At 43.1% G+C, this 26,430-nt stretch overlaps 1 protein-coding gene across 3 annotated transcripts in view; it reads left to right on the top strand.

The window, feature by feature from the left end:
• The window catches only part of ADAMTSL2 (ADAMTS like 2), a 128,694-nt gene that overhangs the window by 25,150 nt on the left and 77,114 nt on the right, over positions 1-26,430 (top strand). For 2 of the 3 annotated variants that reach the window (XM_040324163.1, XM_040324164.1), the window contains exons 4-12: positions 1,345-1,487; positions 7,302-7,377; positions 9,983-10,085; positions 10,529-10,674; positions 10,778-10,901; positions 13,286-13,366; positions 14,496-14,671; positions 21,617-21,947; positions 24,358-24,727. In XM_040324163.1, coding sequence (XP_040180097.1) covers positions 1,345-1,487; positions 7,302-7,377; positions 9,983-10,085; positions 10,529-10,674; positions 10,778-10,901; positions 13,286-13,366; positions 14,496-14,671; positions 21,617-21,947; positions 24,358-24,727 — 1,550 coding nt within the window. Of the gene's footprint in view, positions 1-1,344; positions 1,488-7,301; positions 7,378-9,982; positions 10,086-10,528; positions 10,675-10,777; positions 10,902-13,285; positions 13,367-14,495; positions 14,672-21,616; positions 21,948-24,357; positions 24,728-26,430 lie in introns of those variants that run through there. The other variant, XM_040324165.1, reaches the window with a different exon arrangement.

Here is a 26,430-nt window from a genome sequence, read left to right as displayed (position 1 = left end):
TAACACTAACGAGTCACGTGACAACCGGGAGGGAAAATAGCTAATTGGGCTCAATTTGGAAATTTTCACAGGGGTGCACTCACTTTTGATGCCAGTGGTGTGTGTGTGAGTTATTTTGAGGGGGACAGCAAATTTACGATGTTATACAAGCTGTAAACTCACTACTTTACATTGTAGCAATGTGTCATTTCTTCAGTGTTGTCACATGAAAAGATCTAATAAAATATTTACAAAAATGTGAGGGGTGTACTAACTTTTGTGAGATACAGTGTGTGTGTATATATATATATATATATATATATATATATATATATATATATATATATATATATATACACACACTATATTGTCAAAAGTATTTGCCTTTACACGCACATGAACATTAATGGCATCCCAGTCTTAGTGTGTAGGGTTTAATATTGAGTTGGCCCACCCTGTGCAGTTATAACAGCTTCAACTCTTCTGGGAAGGCTGTCCACAAGGTTTAGGAGTGTGTTTATGGGAATGTTTGACCATTCTTCCAGAAGCGTATTTGTGACGTCAGGAACTGATGATGGATGGGAAGGCCTAGCTCATAGTCTCTGCTTTAATTCATCCCAAAGGTGTTCTATCAGTCAAGTTCCTCCGCCCCAAACTCGCTCATCCATGTCTTTATGGACCTTGCTTTGAGCACCGGTGTGCAGTCATGTTGGAACAGGAAGGGGCCATCCCCAAACTGTTCCCACAAAGTTGGGAGCATGAGATTATCCAAAATATCTTGGTTACCAGAGCACAAAGCAAGGTCCATGAAGAAATGGATGAGCAAGGATAATTTTTTTTGTATATTGCTGGGGGTTAGATGCATATGGGGCTGACTTGAGTGAACACTTAAACTTGTACATATACTACAGCCACTGCTTAGATTATAAAACATAATAAGGCCTTTTTATAAAGATTTGTAAAATCTTGCTTTTATTTCACTGCGTATTAAAAAAAAAAAAAAAGACGCAATGTTGAGGAAAAGCTGAAAAAAATGTGCAAAGTTCAAAAAATGATTAACATTACCTTGCTGCACTAGGGCTCAGAGCTTCAATCCCAGCATGCAAACCGTTTACATGGAGTTTGCATATTTCCTTATGTTACTGTGGTTTCCTCCCATCATTTAAACATATAGCAAGAGGTTAATTGGCATCTGATGAAATGGTCCCAGAGTTTGGTAGAGATAATATACTTACAGATGACTCTATGCATATGCACTGCATAAAATATAAATACAGGAAATAAACCACAACTATTAACTAACCATAGCGATTCAAGTTATTATTGTGTTTTCTTCCCCAAAACTTGGACGTGAACAACACACAGGACATAACTCAGACGTCCAACAGCTTGGAAGAAGGGGCTGATGTGACAACCTTCTGGTGGGGGGAGTGGACCAAGTGGACTGCATGTACCCGCACCTGCGGCGGAGGAGTGAAGTCTCAGGAGAGGCATTGCCTCCGACAGAGGTGGGGCAGCTGAATACTTATTGTTATCCAATGTACGTAGTCCAAAGCAGAAGTATCCAGCAGCAACAATTATATTATTCAAGAGTTAGCAAGTCATGTATGGAGATTTCACTGAAACAATGTAGTAATGACTTCCACTTTTATACCTTCACAATGACATTGCAGAGTAATCATCGGTGGAAAAGCAGTACTTATGCTGACTTCTTTTTAATTTCCACGCACTGTATTAGAAAGTTAGTATTTGGACAGGAATTGGTGCACTGCATCACTTAGCCCTATTTTCTTGTCATTTGATTCCCTTCTTTCATAGGTAACTTATATGTCATCAGTGACGTCAATGTGTAATTTCTACTTCCAGCCCTTAGTGCCTGAAAGATGTTAGGACAGCAGCTGTGCCATGTGAAATACATTTAAGGATTCTTTTTAGGAAATTAGGTAATAGCATTTAAAATTATATTGTTATAAATGCATAAAAGGATTTAGGGCCCATTTACACCATAATGTAGTGAAAAAATATGCAGCGCTAATAAAACACCCATAAAGGTATAAAAGTGAAAAACATGCGTCAATGTGATAAGATCACAGTAGCCTGTGAATGAGTGTCCATTTGAAATGAAAAACAAAACACAAAACAAAAAGTCCATCAATAGGGGGTGTATGGCCACATCCTCATCATAGGAAAGACTTTCTTCACGGTAAAAACAGGAGTAGATGGAATACTCTTACCGGATAGCGTGGATCTGCTTGTCAGCGACAACAGATCATAAACGCATGGAAGGACTCCACTCGAATCTGCTCGGCTGGACGATGGCCCGATAGTAGACTCACCACAGGATATCCCGATGGATGGCTGTAAGCCTGGACTGGAACCTCACCGTGGGTGTACTTGCTCCAACTCAGATTCGTAGACAGGAACAGAAGGTCAGCTTGTTTAAAGCGACAAACGATGATGTAAACAGTGGTGTCCACTGATGGAAGGTGCGCACAAACATGGAGTATGAAAAACTTTGTATCCAAGCAGGTCATGAAGGAGAAAGAAAAAAACAATGCTCCGGATGGTGCAGATAAAAGAGGATAGGTTTTATTGTAATAAAACCAAATTACATAAAAGTGATCACTTCGGGATAAAAGCAATATGGGGTGCAGGTATAGCAAGCCCGACGCGTTTCGTCCAAGTGGACTTCAACTGGGGCATCTACCTTCACCCCCATATTGCCACATATATATAATAAAAGTTCTTAATCAGACTGAGTAGGCGGACCAATCAAGCAGGCTCAGTGATTAATCAGTGTGATTGGATGCGACAGGTCACATGATACATGTGGCCTATGACCCTTCTATATAGCCAATCGGATCGGGCAGTACTCCTGACCCGAATGGCTACCAATCATCAATCAGTTTTTTAAAATGAAACAGGAAATGAATCATGTGTCAACAAAACCATATCGCAAAACATAACAATGAAAGGAAAAAACACTCCCCCATTCCTAGTGTATGACCTATATTATTCCTATGTTATATAGATTGCCTTGAGCATAAACAGGAGGAGGGGGGGTAGAGAGGAAGGGGGGCGCTGACCACCTGCATTGAAAGTGTCCACAGTGATCGCCACCCGTTTGTTGTATCCACCAAGGGTTAACTGTATTGGCTCTCCACTGAGGCCAGGCTGGCCTGCAGGGATACACGGAACCATCCGGAATATTCTGTCTGGGGACACCAGCCAGGACGCCGCTCGATCCTCCATGCAGCGCAAGCCTAGCGTCCCCAGACGTCCAGAAACCACCCTGGAACGCAACGCCACTGTGCAAGCCGCGCATGACGTCATCGCGCGGCGCGAAAGCACGTGACGTTGGATAGCCAATAGGAGCACGGCCTGCCCGACGTGCGGATCTAACTCCAAAACGCCGCACGTCCGCGCTCCCGAAGACAAATCCTGTCGCGATGTACTGGCAACTACTGCCAGACAGTCCGCGGACAGGAAGAAAAAATAAATAAATAAAAATACACAAAGAAAAAATATATATATATATATATATATGGCCAATGGGATAGCCACCCCTGTGCGCTCCTGGCATGCAGCACACATGGGAGTCGAAAGGGGAATGTCGCCCCCAAGGGGGGAAAAAAGGGCAACACACCCCCAGGACACATTGAACCATAGACTAGGGGGAAAAAGATTAGATGAAAAGAAATGGACATAAATCTGTAGGCTGAAATATAGCCCAAAAAACACTAAAGACAAGACATAGTTCCTGGATCGATATAAGGTCCCTATTGGGTTGGAAAAATATATGTCTATAATTTACATTACGGGGAGAAATAAAATGGAAAATGTCCCCCACAGGTAACTACATTAGGCCTTATTAATAAATGAGTTTATATCCCATTCTACGTTCATACCGAATGGTTGGTATGTGCGTAGTTCGTGTATCCAGTATGTTTCCAACTGTGATACGCCCCGTACACGGGATTCGCCTCTCCAATGGGGTACAAAACGATCAATCACCAAAAACTGGGTCCCCTGAGGGTTTTTATTATGACATTGTAAATAGTGTCGTGGAACACTATGGTTAGTCTTGCCCAGGAGGATATTGGCTATATGCTCGTTCACTCGAACTGTGAAGGTTCTGATGGTCCGTCTGATATATTGTTTCTTGCAAGGGCAAGTTAAAAGGTAAACAACATATCGGGTAGCACATGTGGTAAAGTGTTTCATCTGGTATACTTTTGAGGTGGTCGTAGACTGGAAAGTTTCACTTTTACGTCTGCCGCTCGTGTTATGCAAACACACATTACACTTGCGGCAGGGGAAGAAAGCCTTACAGTCCTGAAAAAAGGTAACCCATTGGCCATATATATATATTTTTTCTTTGTATATTTTTCTATATATTTTTTTTTTTTTCTTCCTGTCCGCGGACTGTCTGGCAGTAGTTGCCAGTACATCGCGACTGGATTTGTCTTCGGGAGCGCGGACGTGCAGCGTTTTGGAGTTAGATCTGCACGTCGGGCAGGCCGCGCTCCTATTGGCTATCCAACGTCACGTGCTTTCGCGCCGCGCGATGACGTCATGCGCGGCGCGACTTGCACAGTGGCGTTGCGTTCCAGGGTGGTTTCTGGACGTCTGGGGACACTAGGCTTGCGCTGCATGGAGGATCGAGCGGCGTCCTGGCTGGTGTCCCCAGACGGAATATTCCGGATGGTTCCGTGTATCCCTGCAGGCCAGCCTGGCCTCAGTGGAGAGCCAATACAGTTAACCCTTGGTGGATACAACAAACGGGTGGCGATCACTGTGGACACTTTCAATGCAGGTGGTCAGCGCCCCCCTTCCTCTCTACCCCCCCTCCTCCTGTTTATGCTCAAGGCAATCTATATAACATAGGAATAATATAGGTCATACACTAGGAATGGGGGAGTGTTTTTTCCTTTCATTGTTATGTTTTGTGATATGGTTTTGTTGACACATGATTCATTTCCTGTTTCATTTTAAAAAACTGATTGATGATTGGTAGCCATTCGGGTCAGGAGTACTGCCCGATCCGATTGGCTATATAGAAGGGTCATAGGCCACATGTATCATGTGACCTGTCGCATCCAATCACACTGATTAATCACTGAGCCTGCTTGATTGGTCCGCCTACTCAGTCTGATTAAGAACTTTTATTATATATATGTGGCAATATGGGGGTGAAGGTAGATGCCCCAGTTGAAGTCCACTTGGACGAAACGCGTCGGGCTTGCTATACCTGCACCCCATATTGCTTTTATCCATTTTTATACCGAAGTGATCACTTTTATGTATCCTCTTTTATCTGCACCATCCGGAGCATTGTTTTTTTCTTTCTCCTGCATGACCTGCTTGGATACAAAGTTTTTCATACTCCATGTTTGTGCGCACCTTCCATCAGTGGACACCACTGTTTACATCATCGTTTGTCGCTTTAAACAAGCTGACCTTCTGTTCCTGTCTACGAATCTGAGTTGGAGCAAGTACACCCACGGTGAGGTTCCAGTCCAGGCTTACAGCCATCCATCGGGATATCCTGTGGTGAGTCTACTATCGGGCCATCGTCCAGCGAGCAGATTCGAGTGGAGTCCTTCCATGCGTTTATGATCTGTTGTCGCTGACAAGCAGATCCACGCTATCCGGTAAGAGTATTCCATCTACTCCTGTTTTTACCGTGAAGAAAGTCTTTCCTATGATGAGGATGTGGCCATACACCCCCTATTGATGGACTTTTTGTTTTGTGTTTTGTTTTTCATTTCAAATGGACACTCATTCACAGGCTACTGTGATCTTATCACATTGACACATGTTTTTCACTTTTATACCTTTATGGGTGTTTTATTAGCGCTGCATATTTTTTCACTGTTTCTATTAAATTTTTGTCCTATTGCTTGTGTAGCCGCTCACTTTATATTTCTAGATTAGCGCAGTTTTTTTTTCTTTTTTACCATAATGTAGTGCCCTTCAAGTTCAACACATACATTTTTTGACCTAGCTAAACTATCCAATAATATTTTTCCACGGGGCACCACATAATTATAGGGGCAGTAAAACCAAGTTTTTTTTTGCTGTCACAATGTAGAGTAAATGATTTCCCATCATCTGTGCCCAGTCTTGCCACAAAGAGTTAATCCAGCTCTGAGCAATCCTCTTTTTAGTTAAAAAAACGGACAAACAGGAGAAAACCTTAGTCTGTTCCGCCCCCTTGCTGTGAGTGACAGGTTATTTACATATCTCATGCACTAGCCTGGAGACAGACATTATTTTTTAGTTCCCACCCCCACTCCTTTTCTGAAGTCATGTTATTACTTTTCTGGATTTTGACTGGATGTTGGTGATCATAGCAGAATTCAGTGCAAGGAATACACAGGACAAAATGCATGTTGACAATGGGAGTGTAAAGGTGGGCGGGGAGTCTGACATTACGACTCCACCCACAGAGCTCCAGACAACAGATCCACCCACAGAATCTGCAGTTTTTCAGTTCTTATAACAGACAGAGGGGAGACATTTGACAGGTAAGGATACATGCAGGAGGCATGTATATCCTTATAGATCAGCACTATGGCAGTAGTTTAGAAAGGATGAGAGTGGGTTTACATCCACTTTAATGCATTCTATGCATTAAGATTAAAAACCTTCTGTAGTGTATCAGCCCCCCAGAGCCCCCATTGTACTTACCTGAATTATGCATTGTGGTGTAAATAAGCCCTGAAGCTTGTTTGTTATGTAGCAATCATCAAAATATTTTTTAGTTTTGAATGGAGTGAGGAAGTTATAGAACCCAGTCTGGTTTTAAATGCTGTCTGTCTCCCTGCTGGGGAAACAAATGTTCTCTGTCTGTACTGGTAACCATAACACCGAGACTGAACATGACGGGAAATTCAAAATTGGCATTGTTTATGAAGTCATGGGAAATCCTACAATAGGGGAGACTAGTTCTGGTGACAGTTGTCTAAGAGGAGATTTGCCCTCACTTTGATGGGACCTCTTGTAATAAAAGCATCTCATTCTCCAACCAAAAATTATAGAATATTTTAAAGAGAGAATTTTTTTAAAACTTTTAATTTCCCTTTTTTAATGTAGCTAATTGCAGTTTTTGTTGTTTTGGGTTGTCAGCCTTTTTAGGCTATATGAGACTTACCAGAGTCTATCTAAACTGTCCTTGTAGAACTACATAGGAAGCTGGAAAAATGTCTCTCTTCTTTTAAGAATGTTATTTCGAGTCCGGGCCTGAGACAGAGACAACATATGGATAAGCTGGTTTTCTGAAGGATCTTAAAACAATTACCACCATTTTATCATTTCAGGAGAAAACTGCTGAGTGGTCTTGGAAGTAAAAACTGTACAGGCACCTCCAAGCGATTCCACCTTTGTAAGGTGCAGGTAAGGGCATCATAACAAGCTCAGCGGAGGAACAGAGACTACCTTAACCACTTAAAGCGGGGGTTCACCCAAACATTTTTTTTTAACATTGTCATTCTGACAACTCGGCTGAATGTAATCGGCTGTTTTTTTTAAATTTTATCCCCGTACATACCGTATTTTCACCACCGCTTCCGGGTATGTCTTCTGCGGGACTGGGCGTTCCTAATTGATTGACAGGCTTCCGACCGTCGCATACAGCGCGTCACGAGTTGCCGAAAGAAGCCGGACTGCGAGTCGGCTCTATACGGCGCCTGAGCACCGAAGTTCGGCTTCTTTCGGCAACTCGTGACGCGCAATATGCGATGTTTGGAAGCCTGTCAATCAATTAGGAACGCCCAGTCCTGCAGAAGACATACCCGGAAGCGGCGGTGAAAATACGGTATGTACGGGGATGAAATAAAAAAAAACAGCCGATTGTCATTCTGACAACTCGGCTGAATGTAATGTTAAAACATTTTTTGGGGTGAACCCCCGCTTTAAGACCCGGACCATTATGCAGGCTAAGGACCTTGCCCCTTTTTGCGATTCGGCACTGCGTTGCTTTAACTGACAATTGCGCGGTTGTGCGACGTGGCTCCCAAACAAAATTGGCGTATTTTTTTTCCCCCACAAGTAGAGCTTTCTTTCGGTGGTATTTGATTACCGCTGCGTTTTTTTTGCGCAATAAACAAAAATAAAGCGACAATTTTGAAAAAAATGCAATACTTTTTGCTATAATAAATATCCCCAAAAAAGATATAAAAAAACTTTTTTTTCCCTCCGTTTAGGCCGATACGTATTCTTCTACCTATTTTTGGTAGAAAAAAAATCGCAATAAGCGTTTATCGATTGTTTTATAGCGTTTACAAAATAGGGGATAGTTTTATGCCATTTTTGACTGCGACATTATGGCGGACACATCGGACAATTTTGACACATTTTTGGGACCATTGCCATTTTCACAGCGAAAAGTGCTATAAAAATGCACTGATTACTGTGAAAATTACAATTACAGTTTAGGAGTTAACCACTAGGGGGCGCTAAAGGGGTTAAGTGTGACCTCATATGTGTTTCTAACTGTAGGGGGGCGGGGCTGGACGAGTGACGTCAGTGATCGTCTTTCCCTATATCAGGGAACAGACGATCACTGACATTGCCAGAATGAAGAACGGGGAAGGTGTGTTTACACACACCTCTCCCCGTTCTTCAGCTCCGGTGACCGATCACAGGACACCAGCGGCGATCGGGTCCCACGTCTGCGGTCACGGAGCTTCGGACCGGGTCACGAGCACGGCACGCTTTCGACCCCGCGGCTGGGCTGGGCCTTAAAGAGACACGTACAGGTACATGCTTGTGCCCAGCCGTGCCATTCTGCCGATGTATATCGGCGTGAAGGGGTCCTTAGGTGGTTAAAGGATAAGTTCACTTTTTAGAAAAAAAGAATGCACATTTTTGTGCAGGTAAAAAAAAAAGTTTATTTATTTATTTGGAGCCTGTAAAGCTATGCACGAGTGATCAACAGATCGCTGGTGCTATGCAGTTCTCCAGCAGATCTGCTAGTGTATCTGTGTGCCTGTACATACCGTATGAGTAAGCAGATACAAATTGACAGGAAAAGAGAATGAACTACCACTGCACACCACAGTGCCATGGTAGTTCATTGAAAACTACAAGCCGACAGCTGCAAAGGCTGTTGGACCTTATAGTTTTCTATTAACAGGACACTGAATGAGTGACATGGCCGGGCGGGCGGAGCCCCACTCAGACACTTTTTAATTGTGACAGCTAGTGGGGGAGAGAAGATCCCCACTAGCTGTCAGATCAGGGAGGAGCGGGTCTGTATGTAACATGTTACAAAAGGTAAACTTATCCTTTAAATTACAAAGAGAATATTTCCAACCTAAAGAGAACCTACAGTAAAACCTTGGTTTGCGAGCATAATATGTTCCAGAAACATGCTTGTAATCCAAAGCACTTGTATATCAAAGCATTTTTTTACAGGGTATAAAAGAGAAGAGAGGCACCTCTAAGTGTAGAAATAAGTTGCTAAATGTTGTACCTTCATTAAATGTAACCATATTGCTACACTTAGAGGCTCCTCTTCTTTTTTATACTCAGTTGTGACATGATGCTACTCTTATATCAAGACATCGCTTGTATATCAAAGCAAAATTGTATTAAAACATTTTGCTTGTCTTGCAAAATGCTCTCAAACCAAGTTACCCTCAAACCAAGGTTTTACTGTATATAGTTGCCACCAAAATCCGTTCTGTCCAACATATCTGAGGATGACTTTTGGACCTCACAGTCAAGGCAGAGAGCCTTCTTGGGATCTTACAGCTGCTAATCTCTTACTAGCTTGACATCTTGCCAACATATGCCATCTCCTAGGCCCTAAGTGTGGATGACAGCATCAAGTAACGGATCCTGTAGTGTTGTGAGAAGGAATGTAAGCAACTACTGGGCTATCTGACAGTGCTATGCACACTAGGAAGCTGGGAGACAATGCATGCTATATTGACAAAAGATCAGTTTAAATGAATCCAACAAAGCCGTTTTGGTTATGAATATTTTTATATTTCAGGAATGTCCATCCAACAGCCGCAGTTTTCGGGAAGAGCAGTGCACATCCTTTAATTCGCACATATACAATGGCAAAACTTACCAGTGGAAACCACTGTACCCTGGTAAGTAGCATTACAGATGGGATTGGAAGAATGAAAACACTAGATTTTGCTTCCCCTGTTCACACTGAGGAGGGGCCCTAAAGTCACGCTTCTTTTAAATCTGTATATAACTATGCTAAAATAAATGTCTAAAATTAAGAGGCAAGTCTTCCCAAAAAGTGATAATTTGGTTATAAGTGGAGTCCAGTGGGCTGAGTCTTACACAGTGGCAGGATTTTTCTGCCATCATTTCCAACACGATAAGTCCCAGGAGAGAGGCTTTGCCTGAGACAAGTGTGGGGCAGCTGAATGCTTCCATTTATGTAACTAGCAGTGTGGTAATCTCCAGGATGGCCAATCTTTGCCTTATTAAATAAGCCTGAATGTGTAATGGAATCAGAAAACCTAAATGTACCAGCGTACATATACTTCTATAGTTCACATGGCTTTGTGTTGCCTCCTAGATGACTATGTGCACATCTCCAGCAAACCTTGTGATCTGCAGTGCACCACCAGTGATGGTCAGAGACAGCTGATGGTCCAGGCCAGGGATGGGACATCCTGCAAGTACAGTGACTACCGAGGGGTTTGCGTTTCTGGAAAATGTGAGGTTTGTGGAGACATTACTGTAGACATGAAGAAGTTCTCTGCACCTTTGGACACTTAACTCACCCTCTGTCTTTTCCTGACTGCTTTTCTCTCTTTCTCCCCAGCCGATAGGATGTGACGGGGTCTTGTTCTCCACCCACACCCTGGATAAGTGTGGTGTTTGTCAGGGAGATGGAAGTAGCTGCGTTCACATTACGGGGAATTACAGGAAAGGAATCTCCCATCTTGGTAAATGCTCAGAATCTTCCACTCTGTAGAATAAGCCTGTTCTCTTTGGGCAAAATGGATGCTCTTGCTTATAGCATAGCCAATCAATAAGAAACACATTTTAATACCTTTATCATAGTATTTGGAAGTGTGGTTGCTATGGTATAGAGCAACTGCTCTTCCCACTGAGCTTAGTTTTTTTTTTGGTAACTTTTTGATTACATTTTAATTAGTTTCAAAATATGAGAGCATAACCAACAATCAGCTTGAGAATGAAAGTGTAAAAATAAAATTTAAATACAGATATTATATAGAGTAAGAATAAACAAGACACAGCATTAGAAAGAGAGAAATACCAAAATAGGGGTAGGAGGTATTTGTTTACATGCATGTAGCACTTAAAGGGGTTGTAAAGGTTTGTGTTTTATTTTCTAAATAGGTTCCTTTAAGTTAGTGCATCGTTGGTTCACTTACCTTTTCCCTCGATTTCCCTTCTAAAATTTTTTTTCTTGGTCTGAGTTTCTCCTCAGTAAGCTTGGCCCATCACTCATGGGGGTTAGTCAGCCAGAACAGCTTACTGAGGAGGAACAGGAAGTGAGACATTCAGACAAAGAAGACAAATATTTAGAAGGGAAATCAAAGAAAAAGGTAAGTGAACCAACAATGCACTAGCTATAACCCCTTTAAGTCTTCAGCCTCCATTGTCCTCTCGGAAACTCCTTGATTTCCTGAACTTGTCAGTTTAGAAGTAATCAGAGTGGAATTCTAAGCAGGCAGATAAATAAATACCATTATAAGACTTGATTTACCTGTCAGGATTTGTTAGTCTATGCACCGTCACTCCCTCTACCAGTCTAAGTGCTACTGCAGGGGTGCCCAACCAGTGGCCCGGGGGCCACATGTGGCCCGAGGAGCCCTCTGATGTGGCCCACGACCTCCTGCTCTGGGATGGAATAAAATAGAATAGAATACGGTTATTAAAGATACGTTTTTATTATTAAAGTCACAGTGTGTGTATATATGGGCATATCTATTCTGCAGTGGTTACTGGGCTGCTTTCAAACTGATCCACAGGTACAGAGAAGTGCACCTGGGCGTTACCTGCACTGAGTCATAGAATTCTATTACCTGCGAGTTTGGTGTGCTGAGAGTAGAGTGGGTGCTATAGAGCCGAGTGGGCTGCCATCCACTTACTCCACTCATCGTGGCCCACGACCGGTTTCCAAGTTGTTTAAGTGGCCCTTGCGCTTTAAAAGGTTGGGCACTACTGTGATACTGTGTAGGGAATTACAGGAGTCAGGAATCACTGCAAGTCAGGTATTTCAGCTAGTTACATTTAAAATACATTGTAATTTTATTTATTTTTTTGTTTTGTTTTTTTAAATAAAAACATTGTTGTAAATCTGCCTAGGGTTTAAGCACAAAAGTGGAAATTATACCAATTATGCTTCTGTACATGGGCTTTGTTTGCAAAAGCTGTGTTTTGCATGTGAACACATGCTATTGCTTGCAATATAGATAGATTTCAGTGGAACCAGAGAAATACAAAGCCGGTCAGAAGTGGTCTCCTAGCCATCATCCACCACGCTGTAAAATTAAAAATCAATTTCTACGTGGCTTGAAAACTGCTGATTTGCATGTGAAGCATGCTCCAAACGCAAGGAAAGTAAAAGAAAGCACATCTACATGAGCGTCAAATCTGGCCATACACAAAATTAACTTCAACTGGTCACCCTGTTGGCACACTTTTAATATCTTAACTCCTAAGTGTGAATATTCAAAAGAACCGCTGGAAAATTGTTGCACAAACAGCACCTGCATCCAATCAGATTCTAGCACTGATTAGAATTTTCAACACTCAACGGGTACCAACTGTCAGAATACAGTAGCTCACCCAAGAAATTCATCCATCCATACTGTTTAGTGTGGATGGAGGAAGCTGTCGTATTTATCTCATTCAGCAAGCAGGCTGAACAAATAAAACCAACTTTAGGTTGTCAGATATTTTTCTACCATGTGGCCTAAATATAAAAAACAAGCAAGGGCAATGCATTGCTCTGCTCCTTCCTGTAGCAAAATGTGATTCCTGAATTTGTAAACCTACAATCGTGTAAATGCAGCTGTTTGTTTATGTGATCCACAAGGCCCATATTGTCCGATTGAGGGTTTGTCTGCCAATCTCTGACAGCAGTCAATTTACTAATGTCCATTTTGCAATCTGTGTTATCCGATACAGTGCCAGTTTAAGGAAAAAGGTTAACAATTGTAAGCATCTGATTTAGTTGTAAGCCTCAAGCCTTCTGTCTCATCTCCATCTACTGCTTTACATTTCTGGCACAGCTTCCTGACACTGTGGAGCTCACACTAGTTGTTTGGTTCATCCTCTGACATGTTCTAATCTACAGGGTATACCCTGGTCACCCACATCCCAGTTGGTGCAAGAGACATTCAGATAGTGGAGAGGAAGAAATCTGCAGATGTCCTGGGTGGGTGATGTATATCTTCATGTTGTCTGTTGTATCACAGTATACAGCTAGTTTAGGGTGACCAGACATCCCTGGTATCCGGGGACAGTCCCCAGATTGAGGACACTGTCCCTGGACCAAGTCTGTCCCCAGTTTTGTCCCCGGATTGGATTTGAACAGGAGCTGGGGCAATTTCAGTGCAGAATAAAAAAAAAGTTACACACCCTTATTCAGCCGCTCCTACTAGCTTAGGGGGTGTATTTTTTTTTCATTATCTGTGCCCCTTTCTGATGATCATGTGCTGATCGAAGCAGAGGGAATATTTTTTCTGTATCAGGTGCATGCCCATTCAGCTCCGTTCGCATGTTCTTCTGCCTTGGCTCAAGTCCTGGCCAGCCGCCTGCCTGCTTATCTCCTTGCCTTCCATGGCAGAGTGATATTCCTCCTCTCCCCACCCAGTAGTAGCTGGGGCCTTGAGAGTTAGACTTGACATGCTGTGAGGCGGGCGGTGGTGACGACGATGGGCAGAGAGTCGCTAATTCCTGCCATTATTGGTAGTAAAAAAAATTTGTCCCCGGATTTCATTTTAAAAATCTGGTCACCTTAAGCTAGTTGTCTTCCAAGTCTGTTACTGACCACATTTTTAACACACAAATTTAACACATTGAGAACTGTTAGCATAAAACTTTGTCTCAGGTCCATTCACACCCGGGACAACCAGGATACTTAAAGGCTTAAATTGTGAGAAAGGAGCCGATGCCTCACCCATAGTGTTCGATAAAGCGATGGAGACCCTTAAAATTTTTTATTCTATCTCCAAGGATCGATGTTGATGAGTTCTTTACTCTACACCTCTGTTGTGATCATTATGGGGGGTTCCTGACAATTCTTTTTTTTATTTTATTTTACGTCATAGAGAATGTAATGGAAGGAACTGGACCATTCAAAGGAAGTAGGGGATACCTGAAATTCCCAGATGGACAGAAATAGTATTCAAGACATATAAGAGGAATGACTTGATATACCAAATTTAACCTATAGCTAAAATACAACTTTTTGGTGGGGTGGTCCATTAAAACATTGTTTCCAAATGACAGTGCCACTAAAAGTGAATCTATGTACCAAGCTGATCTCTGTCTGTGTTCTCAAGCTGTTGCAGATGATTCTGGATACTACTACTTCAATGGAAACTTTAAGGTTGACAGCCCCAAAAATTTCAACATTGCCGGAACTGTATTCAAGTACCGTAGGCCCATGGATGTGTATGAGACAGGAATAGAATATATTGTGGCTCAAGGACCAACCAATCGGGGCCTGAACATTATGGTAAGTCCCACCACTTTTCACCATCTGCAACTGAGTGCAGCAAAGTCAGCAACTTCAAATGCTTGAATACCAGGGGACTGCTTTGTCTGCGAAGAGGACCTGTCACTTGTGAAATTTAGATAAACAGAGTCAAGTCATAAAATACAGAAAATGTTAATATACTTTACTGGCTACAAATAGGTGTTTCCAAAACAAGTTTTTTTCGGTTGGGGGGGGGGGGCCTGGTCTTGACCAAGAGTATGGCCAATATAAGCTGATCCGCCTATACTTCTTGTCCGGACTCTTCTCTGTCCTTTGCTGATCTACGATCTGGTATACCTGATTTATCTTCTCTGGCTTAATTTCCAGGCAGAGGAAAAGCTTCCTCTCTCATCTCTCTTTATTCAGAATGACTGTCCCAGTGGGTCACACAGCAGTAAAACATTTAAAGTATTTCTTTAAAATATGATTCAATCCAAGAATATTGTCAATTTATATATGACAGAACAATTTGTTTAAGGGAAACTCCAGCTTACATCATGCTGTCCTGGAACAATACAGAAGAGTTACAGCCACTTTGCAAAAGTCGTGGCACTGTAAGGAAATACAGGATAAATGACACAGGGGACACAATTGCTATTCTTGTCCGCTCCATCTGTAAGTATTGTTAATGATACAAAATGTACCACATTAGTCAGATGAGTTCTGTTTTTAGGTGAGATGTGCCATGGTGTGGTGATGCATGATGCTCTGGACTCGGTAAACCCTCTTGATACAAATACAAAATACGTTGATGCAGCTCTGCTGACCACTCACTCACAAGTGGCCAGAAAAGAGAGATTGACTATAGGGAGGATACAGCAGAGCATAGCTGTATTCTGCAGGGAGGGAGACTTGTATCTGTTAATTGATGGAAACCCCTCTTAAAGCCAAACTTCAAATTATGGAAACCCCTCTTAAAGCCAAACTTCAAATTAAACTTATTTTTTTTTAGCGTTGGATAGACTTCTCCAGTGTCCCCACTGGAGATATTTCCCATTACTTGCTGTCCAAATGACCAGAGAGTTTTTCCATCACTTGTTTTGACAAAAAGGAGAGGTAAACTCTCCATAATGGGAACATAGACCAAAAATAAACAAAAAAATTCAGTCCTACATTGTCCAAAACAAAGAATAGTTAGGGTTGGATGTGTTTTTAAAGATACATTTGGTATATTTTTACATAGTTACATATGCCCACTTGGACCAATGCAACTATGTATATACCACATATAAGTATTTAGAGCATCAAAATAGGTAAAATGCTATGTAAACAATTAAAAAAAAAAAATACTAATATATATTTTATGGTAGTGATCCTAAGACTGAGACAAATGTGGATCACACACAACAAGACTCACAACATAAATAGACCTGAGGTGTGGCTTTTGGTTGTCTGGTAGGTATGGCAAGAAAAGGGGCCATACCCAAGATAAGTAATGGATGATTGTGAAGGAGAATGTGCTAAAAAGTGTTGTAAAAAGGGGAATGGGAGGGAGGATATCGTGCACTGGAACTGACAAAGAGTAAGGGGGAGTGGTCAGCTTAAATACCCTCCGGGCTCCTCCCATAAATTCAGGCCACCATACTGGCCTTCTAATTTATGGTCGTGGCCCTAAGACCGAGACAAATGTGGATCACATAAACATGCGACAAGACTCACAACATAAATAGACCTGAGGTGTGGCTTTTGGTTGTCTGGTAGGTATGCCAAAAATAACCAGGTAGGGAAGTATCTTTATTGGCTCTAACCTCATTGAGCGAGCTTGAAGAAGGCAAGGCCCATCTCGACTTGAGGGTTTGGAATATATATCTGGCGAAGCAGGCTGACTTCCATCTGCCTAGCTTCTTGGTAACATGGTCTGGTACTTCGTGCTGAGATGCGGCTGAGTACCGCCTGGGGTCTAGGCCTAAGTTGCCCAGTAGGATCCTAACATGTTTAATAAACTGACTGCCTCTCAGGGGGTTGACTGGAAAAGGCAGTAACGGGCTGGAAACTGGCTGGGTGGGTAGGTGAAAGAGCAGACAGTCAAAGATCGTTGGTGGGCACCAGGCGTTACTGGTTCGAAAGAACTTGATATCCACTCCAGGTCCAGTTTGTTGCGTTTTTAAAACCGTAAGATGAAGGACTTGGTGGTTTAGGAAGCAAGTCAGGAGATGTCTGTACAGTATGTTACTGCTGGTGCTATCAGAGGTGAACTTGCTAGGCCGTAGGAAGCAAGGTAGTTGGCCACCTGGATGACTGGGTTGAGCAAGACCCCAAAGGGGGAATGAGTGAGAATTTCGGACATGCCCCTAAAGAAAGCGCTCATGATGGGTAAGCGTTTGCCATTGGTTCTGTATGGGCTGTGAAGACAGATGGTTTTCCGGGATCCTGTAAGGACATGAAATGCCGAATACCAGCCAGGTAGGTACAGCCTGATAGTGATATGAGCGAGAGCCAGCTGTGTGTGGCAATAAGATATAAAGGCTAGGACGTGTCTGACGTCATCTGCTGTTCCAGGACAAGCGGCTAGGAATCTACGGTAGGTGTTCTAGGCCACGCAGTAAGCCTTTAATGTGTTGCTAGACAGCGAGTGGTTGATGAGCCGGGTTGCATTGGCAAGGTGTGGCTTCAATCCATTGCTACTTGAGACCAGGGTGGGGTAGGAGTGGATTATGGGTTGCCCTGTGTTCCTGCTGGAAGAATGAGACAAAATTGAAACGAGAGAGTCCATCGGCTGCAGCATTGCATTTGCTATTGATATGCTCACAGTAACTGTTAAATTGGTGATGTAGTGTTAATTGCAGGAAGGACATGATGGGGAGCGACTTGGATCTACCCTTCTTAATGATGTTGGCTGTAGCCTGGTTGTTTGTGATGAAGAGCTCTGTCTGGTCTGTCCACGTTTGGACCTAGACTTGGGCTGCTGCCACGATGGGGTACAGCTCAAACAATGACGAAGATCGAGGGAAACCAGGAATCAGGCAGATTTCCAGGGACCAGGGTCTGGCGAACCAGTGATGGCCAAAAATTGCAGCAAAGCCAGTGGAGGCTGCAGAATCTGTGACTACCTGGGGGGAGGGGGCTGATACTGAGGGAATAACAATGATATGCCATTCCAGTTGGTAAGGAACTCGTCCCAGATAGCCATGTCTACAATTGCTGCTGGGTGTAGTCTGAGGACTTAGTCTTTCTTGCCCGAGTACAGGACCCCGACCAAGAGCTGTGAGATAGACGACCGCCCCTGAGGAATAATTCTCATAGCGAAATTGAGCATCCCTTTCAAGGACTGCAGCTGTCTTTTTGTACACACCTGTGACCAGGTAAACTCGTGAATGTCCGACCCAACACAGGCTAATTTGTCAGAAGGCAGGCTAGGCTGCATGGCATGTGTATCCAGGACGATGCCAAAGACACGTATGAAATTTGTCGGGCCTTCCACTATGTCTTTGGCTATAGGCACATTGAGCTATCGGTTATCTGGCCTGTCACCTCCTGGCCCACCTCGGTCGCCTTGCACTCTTCTGAGTTTTCTAAATTTCCACTCTACATAAGTTCTGCACAACAGAACTCTGTCAGCTCCTGTCTACACCTATCATTAATTTTTTTCTCTACTTATTCCTTTTTCCTCCTCTCTGAGTTTTCTCTTACCACTCTGCTCTCTATCTTATGGCTATGACTCCTCTTAAATATGACCACCCCGCCCCCTTTTGTCTTCTGGCCAGCGCGATGTCGCAGGCCGTCAGCGAGGACTTCACACCTGCCTCTCTGTCACCCTCCACAGGCTCAGAGTACGGCAGCATGCAGTCCCTCAGGGGAAAGACCATCCCCAAACTCATAGCTGAGCTGAAACACAGGGATATTCGCTTTCCCGCTACGGCCAGGAAGGCAGAGCTTTTTAGGCTCCTCTTCCCACCTCCATACCAAATCGCAGATTTGCGATAGGGACTGTTACGAATTGGTGTGTGTCGTACTCGTGATGCGAACCGTTGTGGCGCCGGTGCGACTAGGTTTGGAATTGACTGTGATGCATGTAGCTGCCGATGCGATCTGAATTGGTCAGTAGAAATTATATGAATAACGAATTGTAAGGTATGGTAAGAACCGCTACAAATCGATGTTTGAGATACAACCGATGCTAACTGTTGTGCTGCCAAGGCGACTAGGCTTGAATCGGAGTGATGTGTATGGCATGAAAGTGATATGAATCAGTGAATAACATGACATAACAACCAATCGTTTGTAGAGTATGAGAAAGAGCAGTATGAATTGGTGCGGGATGTATCCGATGTGAACCGTTGTGCCACTGACGTGACTAGGTTAGAATCAGACTGTGGTAGGTATGCAACGTATCTGATACAAATCGGTAGTAATTGGTTGAAAAGTATGAAGTGAATCCAATATGAATCGGTTGCAGAGTGTATGCCACTCCTTACTCTAAAACCAAACCCATACCAACCACCCAGCCCCCCAGGCTAATCAAGTGCAGAGAAGGCAACAGGTGGGTCTAATTACCACCACAATCAGTCACAGAACCCGAACAAACAATACATGCTCATCTCCAAATTGAAGAGATGGCAACCCCATAGACTGTGAATCATATGAGCAACGAAGCCTGTAACAAGTGAAATCGGACAACGACCGACAGTGGCTCGGAGGCTTGGATCTATAAATGAAATGTATGTATGTTTGTGGGTGGGATGACAAGCACGGCTGACGGAACATGCAAATCTACTACACCTGTGCTGAATGTTGTTCGACAACAACTCAGAGGCAGCTAAGAACGAAAGGGATGCAGAATAGGAAACATAACAAATCGCGACATTGCATATGAACTAAAAGGTTCGAACCCTACCTGCAACAGCAAACGAGAACCGCAGAAGAAGACCATGAGCGGAGAAACTGCAAGACATGTGTAATCGAACGAACAGACTCACAAACATTAAGTGAGCTGGGAAGAGTCAGCCCAGTGACGTGTAGTATCGTGCACTGGAACTGACAAAGAGGAAGGGGAAGTGGTCATCTTACCCTCTGGGCTCCTCCCATAAATTCAGGCCACCATACTGGCCTTCTAATAAATATATATATCATTTTATAATTTACAGACTACAGTACAAGACACAGATTATTTACTTTTATTTATTTAATTGTTCACATACCATTTTATCTGGTTCGGTACTACAAATACATATATACATATATATATATATATATATATATATATATATATATATATATATATATATAGCGCTAGATTTAGGTAGATTTCGGCGGGCGTAGCGTATCTCAGATACACTACGCCGCCGTAAGTTAGAGCAGCAGGTCCTGTATTCACAAAGAACTTGCGCTGTAACTTACGACGGCGCAGTGTAACTGGCCGGCGTAAGCCCGCCTAATTCAAAATAGGCTGGTTGGGGGCGTGTTCTATGTAAAATACTAGTGACCCCACGTATTTGACGTTTCTAACGAACGGCGCATGCGCCGTCCGTGGACGTATCCCAGTGCGCATGCTCCAAATGACGTTGGCAAATTGTCAATGCTTTCGACGTGAACGTAAATTACTGCCAGCCCCATTCACGGACGAGTTACGCAAACGACGTAAAATTTGAAAAATTTGACGCGGTTCCGACGTCCGTACTCAACATTGGCTGCGCCATCTTTTTGGTTGTTTATCTTTACGCCTGAAAACGGCGTATCTTTATTGCGACGGCCGGGCGTACGTTCGTGAATAGGCGTATCTAGCTGATTTACATATTCTAGGCCTAAATCAGCATACACGCCCCTAGCGGCCAGCGTAAATATGCAGTTAAGATACGACGGCGTAGGAGACTTACTGTACGCCGGTCGTATCTTAGCAACATTTAAGCGTATCTCAGTTTGAGCATACGCTTAAAGTTGCGACGGCGCGGATTCGGACTTACGACGGCGTATCTACCGATACGCCCGTCGTAAGTCTTTATGAATCTGGTCCATAGTATTTTGTTTAGGAATTTCTTGTATCATTTCTTTTGTTAGCAGCCATCTTTTGAAGTTTTTCAGTGAGTGCGGGCTGTTTTATATATATTTTAATAATATGTATATGCCATACCTGGCCAGTGTCCCTGGAAGCTGGAAATCACTGAAGTAGGCACCACGACTTCAGTGATCTCCACTTGCTTCTGGGTCCTGTGCCGAGCTTCTTGCCTGATGGATTGTGAATACACAAAGTTAACCATAGAATGCTTTGTGTTTTCTGAATGAATGCAAAGCATTCTCCGATTGGACGCGATGGAGAGTTTGATGTCACTGCCCAAAGTCCCCCCTCATTCAATCAGAGAACGTTTTGCATTCATTCAGACAATGCAAAGCATTTTCCAAATGGCGCTCGTACCAAGCGGCTGACCTCCTGTATTCACAATGCATCAGGCCAGCATCTCAGCATGAGAGCCAGAAGCAAGTGGAGATACCCGAAGTAACCAAATCTACTTCAGTGATTTTCAGCTTCCAGAGGCAGTGGCCAGGTGTGGTATATTTCTAGTTATATTGGTTCAAGCTAGGTTAATGTACCTATGTAAAAATATAAACTGCCTGGAATTCTTCTTTAAGTACAAATGTGATTGTCCTTTTTAATGTGAACCTGTAACAAAACAATACATAAGCAAGCATAATAAGATGTCAATACTTATCCTGGATAAAAATTCAGCTTCAGAAGCTGCTGCAATATATTGTGGGATGTGGTGGAGGGTGGGACATGGCTGACCTCAAACTTGCTGCAAAGTTGTTATTTGCATTCTAGATGTGGCCTGGGTTTGGAGGCTTTTGGAGAATGATGGATCTGAATCATCACAAGCCAAGGGTATGCGTGGGCACATTATAGTGCTGGCTACCGCATGCTAATGCTGGTTTATGTGGTATTTTCTAACTGCAGGTTCATGATAAGAAGCAAACACTTGTCTCACTTTGCAGGTCTGGAACCAAAATGGCAAGAACCCCTCCATCACTTTCCAGTACACTCTCCTACGAAGGCCGCATTCACGAATCACTCAGCCTGTGTATTACCCATTCCCCGAATCGGAAAGTGAAGAGAGCAAAGAGATAGAAGAGGACCTGACATCTGGAAATACTAGCTATATTGCTAACCCTCAAAGGGGGCAACCAAAAGGAGAGGCACCTGGTTTAGGATGGCAGACCTCATTGGAAGGATTCAATTCTGCCGGCAGACAACAGACAAATGAAGTGTATGAAGGAGGGGAAACAATGGATTGTGACCGAAGGACAAAATGCAAAGCTATAAAAGGTAGCTTTAGAGAATTTTTATTCCACAGCAAAAGTGACTGATTATTGCAATATGCCCATTTTTTGTCAGTTATCTCAACAGCGGCAGTCTGTGCCTCTAAAAAGTAAAATTAAGGTCCTTCCTGCTGAGATTAAAGGATAAACCAACCAGCGAATGTACCATTTTCAAACCATTGTCATTCAACTTGGGAAACTGTACAGCACAGTTTTACCGTGCTGGTCTTTTAATGGGGAACACAGCCTGCATATGTAATGAATGGTTTCCATTTATTTAAACACTCTAATGCAGGGGTCTCAAACTGGCGGCCCTCCAGCTGTTGCGTAACTACAAGTCCCATTATGCCTCTGCCTATGAGAGTAATGCTTGCAACTGTCAGCCTAGCAATGCCTCCTGGGGATTGTAGTTATGCAACAGCTGAAAGGCCACCAGTTTGAGACCCCTGTCCTAATATATAATAAAACATAAAATTAAGCACTATTAACATAAAATAAACACTAAGATTTTGTTATAGTACAAAAAAACTGCGCTATCCTAAACAAACAATAAAACAGGCTGCAGTTGGGTGGGATAAACACAAAACAAATAAACAGAAAAAAACTGCGCCAGCAATAATAAGCCAACAACAGGAATAGTTGGGGTGATAGGGAATATCAGAATATTGCTACAAAGTGCAGTGGATAAGTCTCAATATGTGTCCATAAACATGACGAATACCACCACAGTGACTCTTTGAATACGTGAGAGCCCGCCACCTAGTGGAAAGCCGCTTACCAAAAGGGCAAGCTCAACCAGCGTTAACACAGTGCTCGGCCGTGGCCTCCGTCCACAGGATTGGAACTCAGGAACCCCAAACAGACCTTCTTCCGGTGATGAGGGTGCTAGGCTCTTACATACATGCAGTCCATAGGTCATAGGCACATGAGAGGAAAGGAGACCATAGCATAATTCTGTATGAAATAATTTATTAAATTAAAAGTAATGTACTTACAAAAAAAAATCTCTTTAAAAAGCATGTAAACAATGCTGTCCGTCACTATAGGAGAATATGTTAACCTTAACAAAGCCTGGAGTGGAGTTCAGATTGGCCATTTCCCACCCTTAAGGCCCCGTACAGACGAGGGGACATGTCCGATGAAAACGGTCTGCGGACCGTTTTCATTGGACCTGTCCGCTCGGAGATTTCGGTCTGATGGTTGTACACACCATCAAACGGAAAACCAGGAAGTAAAATACTGTCTGCTAGGCTGTACACATGGTCGGATCTGTCCGCTGAAACTGGTCTGCGGACCAGTTTCAGCAGACATGTTCGGTCGTGTGTACGAGGCCTAACACGTTAACAGTGATCTTGTGACCAAATGTATAAGGTTTTGGTCATGTGACCAACTGAAGGAAGCTTTGAGCTGTGTGTTTTTAAAGAAAGGCAAGTATTTTTAACCGTTCTTGTATTTTTTATCTACCAGCCTAACAAATTATCACAGGGGCCTACTTTAATCAGACTAAAATTACATTTTTGAACTGAAAACGTTTCTGCAAAAAAAAATACTATGGGCCAGATTCTCAGAGACTTACGTCGGCGTATCAGTAGATATGCCGTCGTAAGTCCGAATCTGCGCCGTCGTAAATGTAAGCGTATTCTGGAAACCAGATACGCTTAAGATAGGCTAAGATACGCCGTCGTATCTTGGGGTGCATATTTACGCTGGCCGCTAGGTGGCGCTTCCGTTGAGTTCGGCATAGAATATGCAAATGACTAGATATGCCGATTCACGAACGTACGTGCGCTCGTCGCAATTAGTTACGCCGTTTACGTTAGAGATACGCTGGCGTAAAGATAAAGCTGGTCTCTAGGTGGCGCATCCCATGCAAAGTATGGACATCGGAACAAGCATATCTTTTTACATCGTTTGCGTAAGTCGTACGCAAATAGGGCTGTGCGTAAATTACGTTCACGTCACAGGCATTGAGTCGACGTATCTTTGGGCGTAAATACGACGTGATACTGTGCATGCGCCGTTCGTTCGGCCATGCATCTACATGGGGTCAAGCCTCATTTAAATACAACACGCCCCCTGCAGCCTACTTTGAATTACCCGTGCTTACGCCGGCCCATTTACGCTACGCCGTCGTAACTTAGGAGGCAAGTGCTTTGTGAATACAGCACTTGCCTCTCTAAGTTGCGGCGGCGTAGCGTAATTACGGTACGCCCGCGCAACGTAGATCAGCCGTACATGAATCTAGGCCTTTGTCATTAATTTGGAAGAAGAATGCTTATGACTTATATCCAACTCTTCATATACTTGTTTAACGTCAATGATCGGCATACCAGGCCTTTTCAAGTCAGCAATTTCAGCCTTCGGGGAAAAGTTTGTTTGTTTCTTTTAATAATGCCTTTCCTATTTCGTCTTTTCAGATATAAACACAAATCGAACAACTTTTATGACAGATGACAGAGATCAGGATGCCACCCCCCGATTAACCTCAAAGGAGTTCTTGTCTGGAAATGCCATTATGAAGAAGTTCTCCGGCAAGAGCTCCGACTCCAGAGAGCCTTTCCATAGCTTAAACAGAAGTGTAATTTTCTCTCAAGGGGAACCTCTAAATTCCGTGGAACCCAACCTGGAAAATCTGTATGTCGACTATGATGACAATGATGAGACTGCTTCATTCGACTTAAATGTCACCTTCCTTGAGTTCAGCATTGACCGCACCTTGAACACATCAGCTGAAACTCAGCTAAGCAACACAACCATCATTGCGACCAACAGAACTCAGAAAGGGAGGTAAGAGAGCCTTAGATTACAGCAACATTTCTAAGATTCCCCATATAGTATTTTAAAGTTTGGAACCCACCCAATTTTTATCCTTATTATTTGATTTGCAGTAGCCAATTCTAAGCAACCACCAGCTTCCACAGGCCAGCAGCAATTCAAGGTTCCCAGGGGCCAGCTACATGGCTGGCATGCTTTAGCTTTAGTCTGGTGTGCTGTGTTTCAAACTGTGCCAATTAATGCCTCCTGTTTTTACCACAACCCTCCCTTGTGTGCCTGGTATCACTAGGGAGCAAATATAAATCTTAAACAAAAATTTTCTTGCGGCACATTGGCATCCTGACTTATGATTCCCAATTGTATTCTAGATATAATTCCATCTAATATTCTGCAAATATTTTGCGTGTTTTTTTGCAGCCTGCCTTGGCTGCCTTGACCTGTGACCTATTACATCTCTGCCTGTGCGCTACCTTGAATTATTCACAGACTACACACTTAGCATTTACAGGTAGACATGATATGAACTGGTGAAGCAAAGAGTCCACACTAAACCACCAAACCCCAGATTGAGATGACTGCAATTTTGTGGGTTGAATCTATATTTATTAGAAGTATTTTTGCAAACACTGACATTTAACTGTAAACTGGAGCTGTGGTAGACCCCTTTTCTCTTTAGAACAATATGTGTACCTTACTTGGCTCATAGAGAGAAACAAAATGCAGGGAGGGTATGTCAGAGCTTTGTCTTGGCACTGAAGTCATTACTTGCACCTTGCAGCATCTGCATTTAGCTAGTTAGGTTGCCAATGTGTGTATAAAGGGAACTTGTCATAATTAAGACTCCTGTCCACTGTTGAGGGCCTGTATTTCAAGACTTGTAAAACCAGTACTCATGAATGAGAGTTGTGATTGTGTCTGGTATTCGGCATCTTGACAGGTCCTTTTTAACTATACGACAGTTCTACTTTTATTTTCTGTATAGAATTTTTTTTTCAATATACCTGAGCTAAATTGACAGGAATTAAAGAGAGAATGAATCTATAACTAAGGGAAAGGGTAATGAGGGATTGGGGGGGGGGGGGAGACAGAAATTCATGACACAGGAATAAAGCAAGGCAGACAAAGAGTGAAAAGACAGATCAGGAGGGAAATCAAGAAATTAAATAAGGGGTGAGGGAGATAAGATGGAGGTGGAGATGGAGAGAGAGGGGATAAGGCTTGAGAGATAGAGATATGATGGGGGGGGGGGGGGAGTGAGAGAGAGAGAGTTAAAGATGAAGAGAGGAGGTTGGAGAGAGAGAGGGAGATGATGGGGGGGAAATAAAGATGGGGTGAGAGAAATAAGATGAAGGGGAAAAGAGAGAAAAAGTTAAAAGATAGAGGGGAAAGATGGAGATAAGATGGAGGGGGAAGAGAGTGTGAAATAAAGAGAAATACAGGTTTATGGAGATAAAGGAATATAAAGATGAGGGAGATAAAATGGAGATGGAACGAGAAAGGGGATAAGGCTGGAAAGAGTGAGATACGAGGGAGGGGGTTGAGAGAGAGTGAGATAAGATGATGAGGTGTGAAATAAAGATGGGGAATCCAGAGATAGATAGGAAACCAGCATTGTGGGAAGGGGGTCAGCTCTTAGGCCCCGTACACACGGCCGAGGAACTCGACGTGCTTGGCACGTCGAGTTCCTCGTCGAGTTCTGGGATGAAGCCGCCGAG

Source organism: Rana temporaria, chromosome 9, assembly GCF_905171775.1.
Source record: "Rana temporaria chromosome 9, aRanTem1.1, whole genome shotgun sequence".
In the NCBI taxonomy this organism is placed as follows: Eukaryota; Metazoa; Chordata; class Amphibia; order Anura; family Ranidae; genus Rana; species Rana temporaria.
This window is presented reverse-complemented; position numbering and strand designations above follow the sequence as displayed.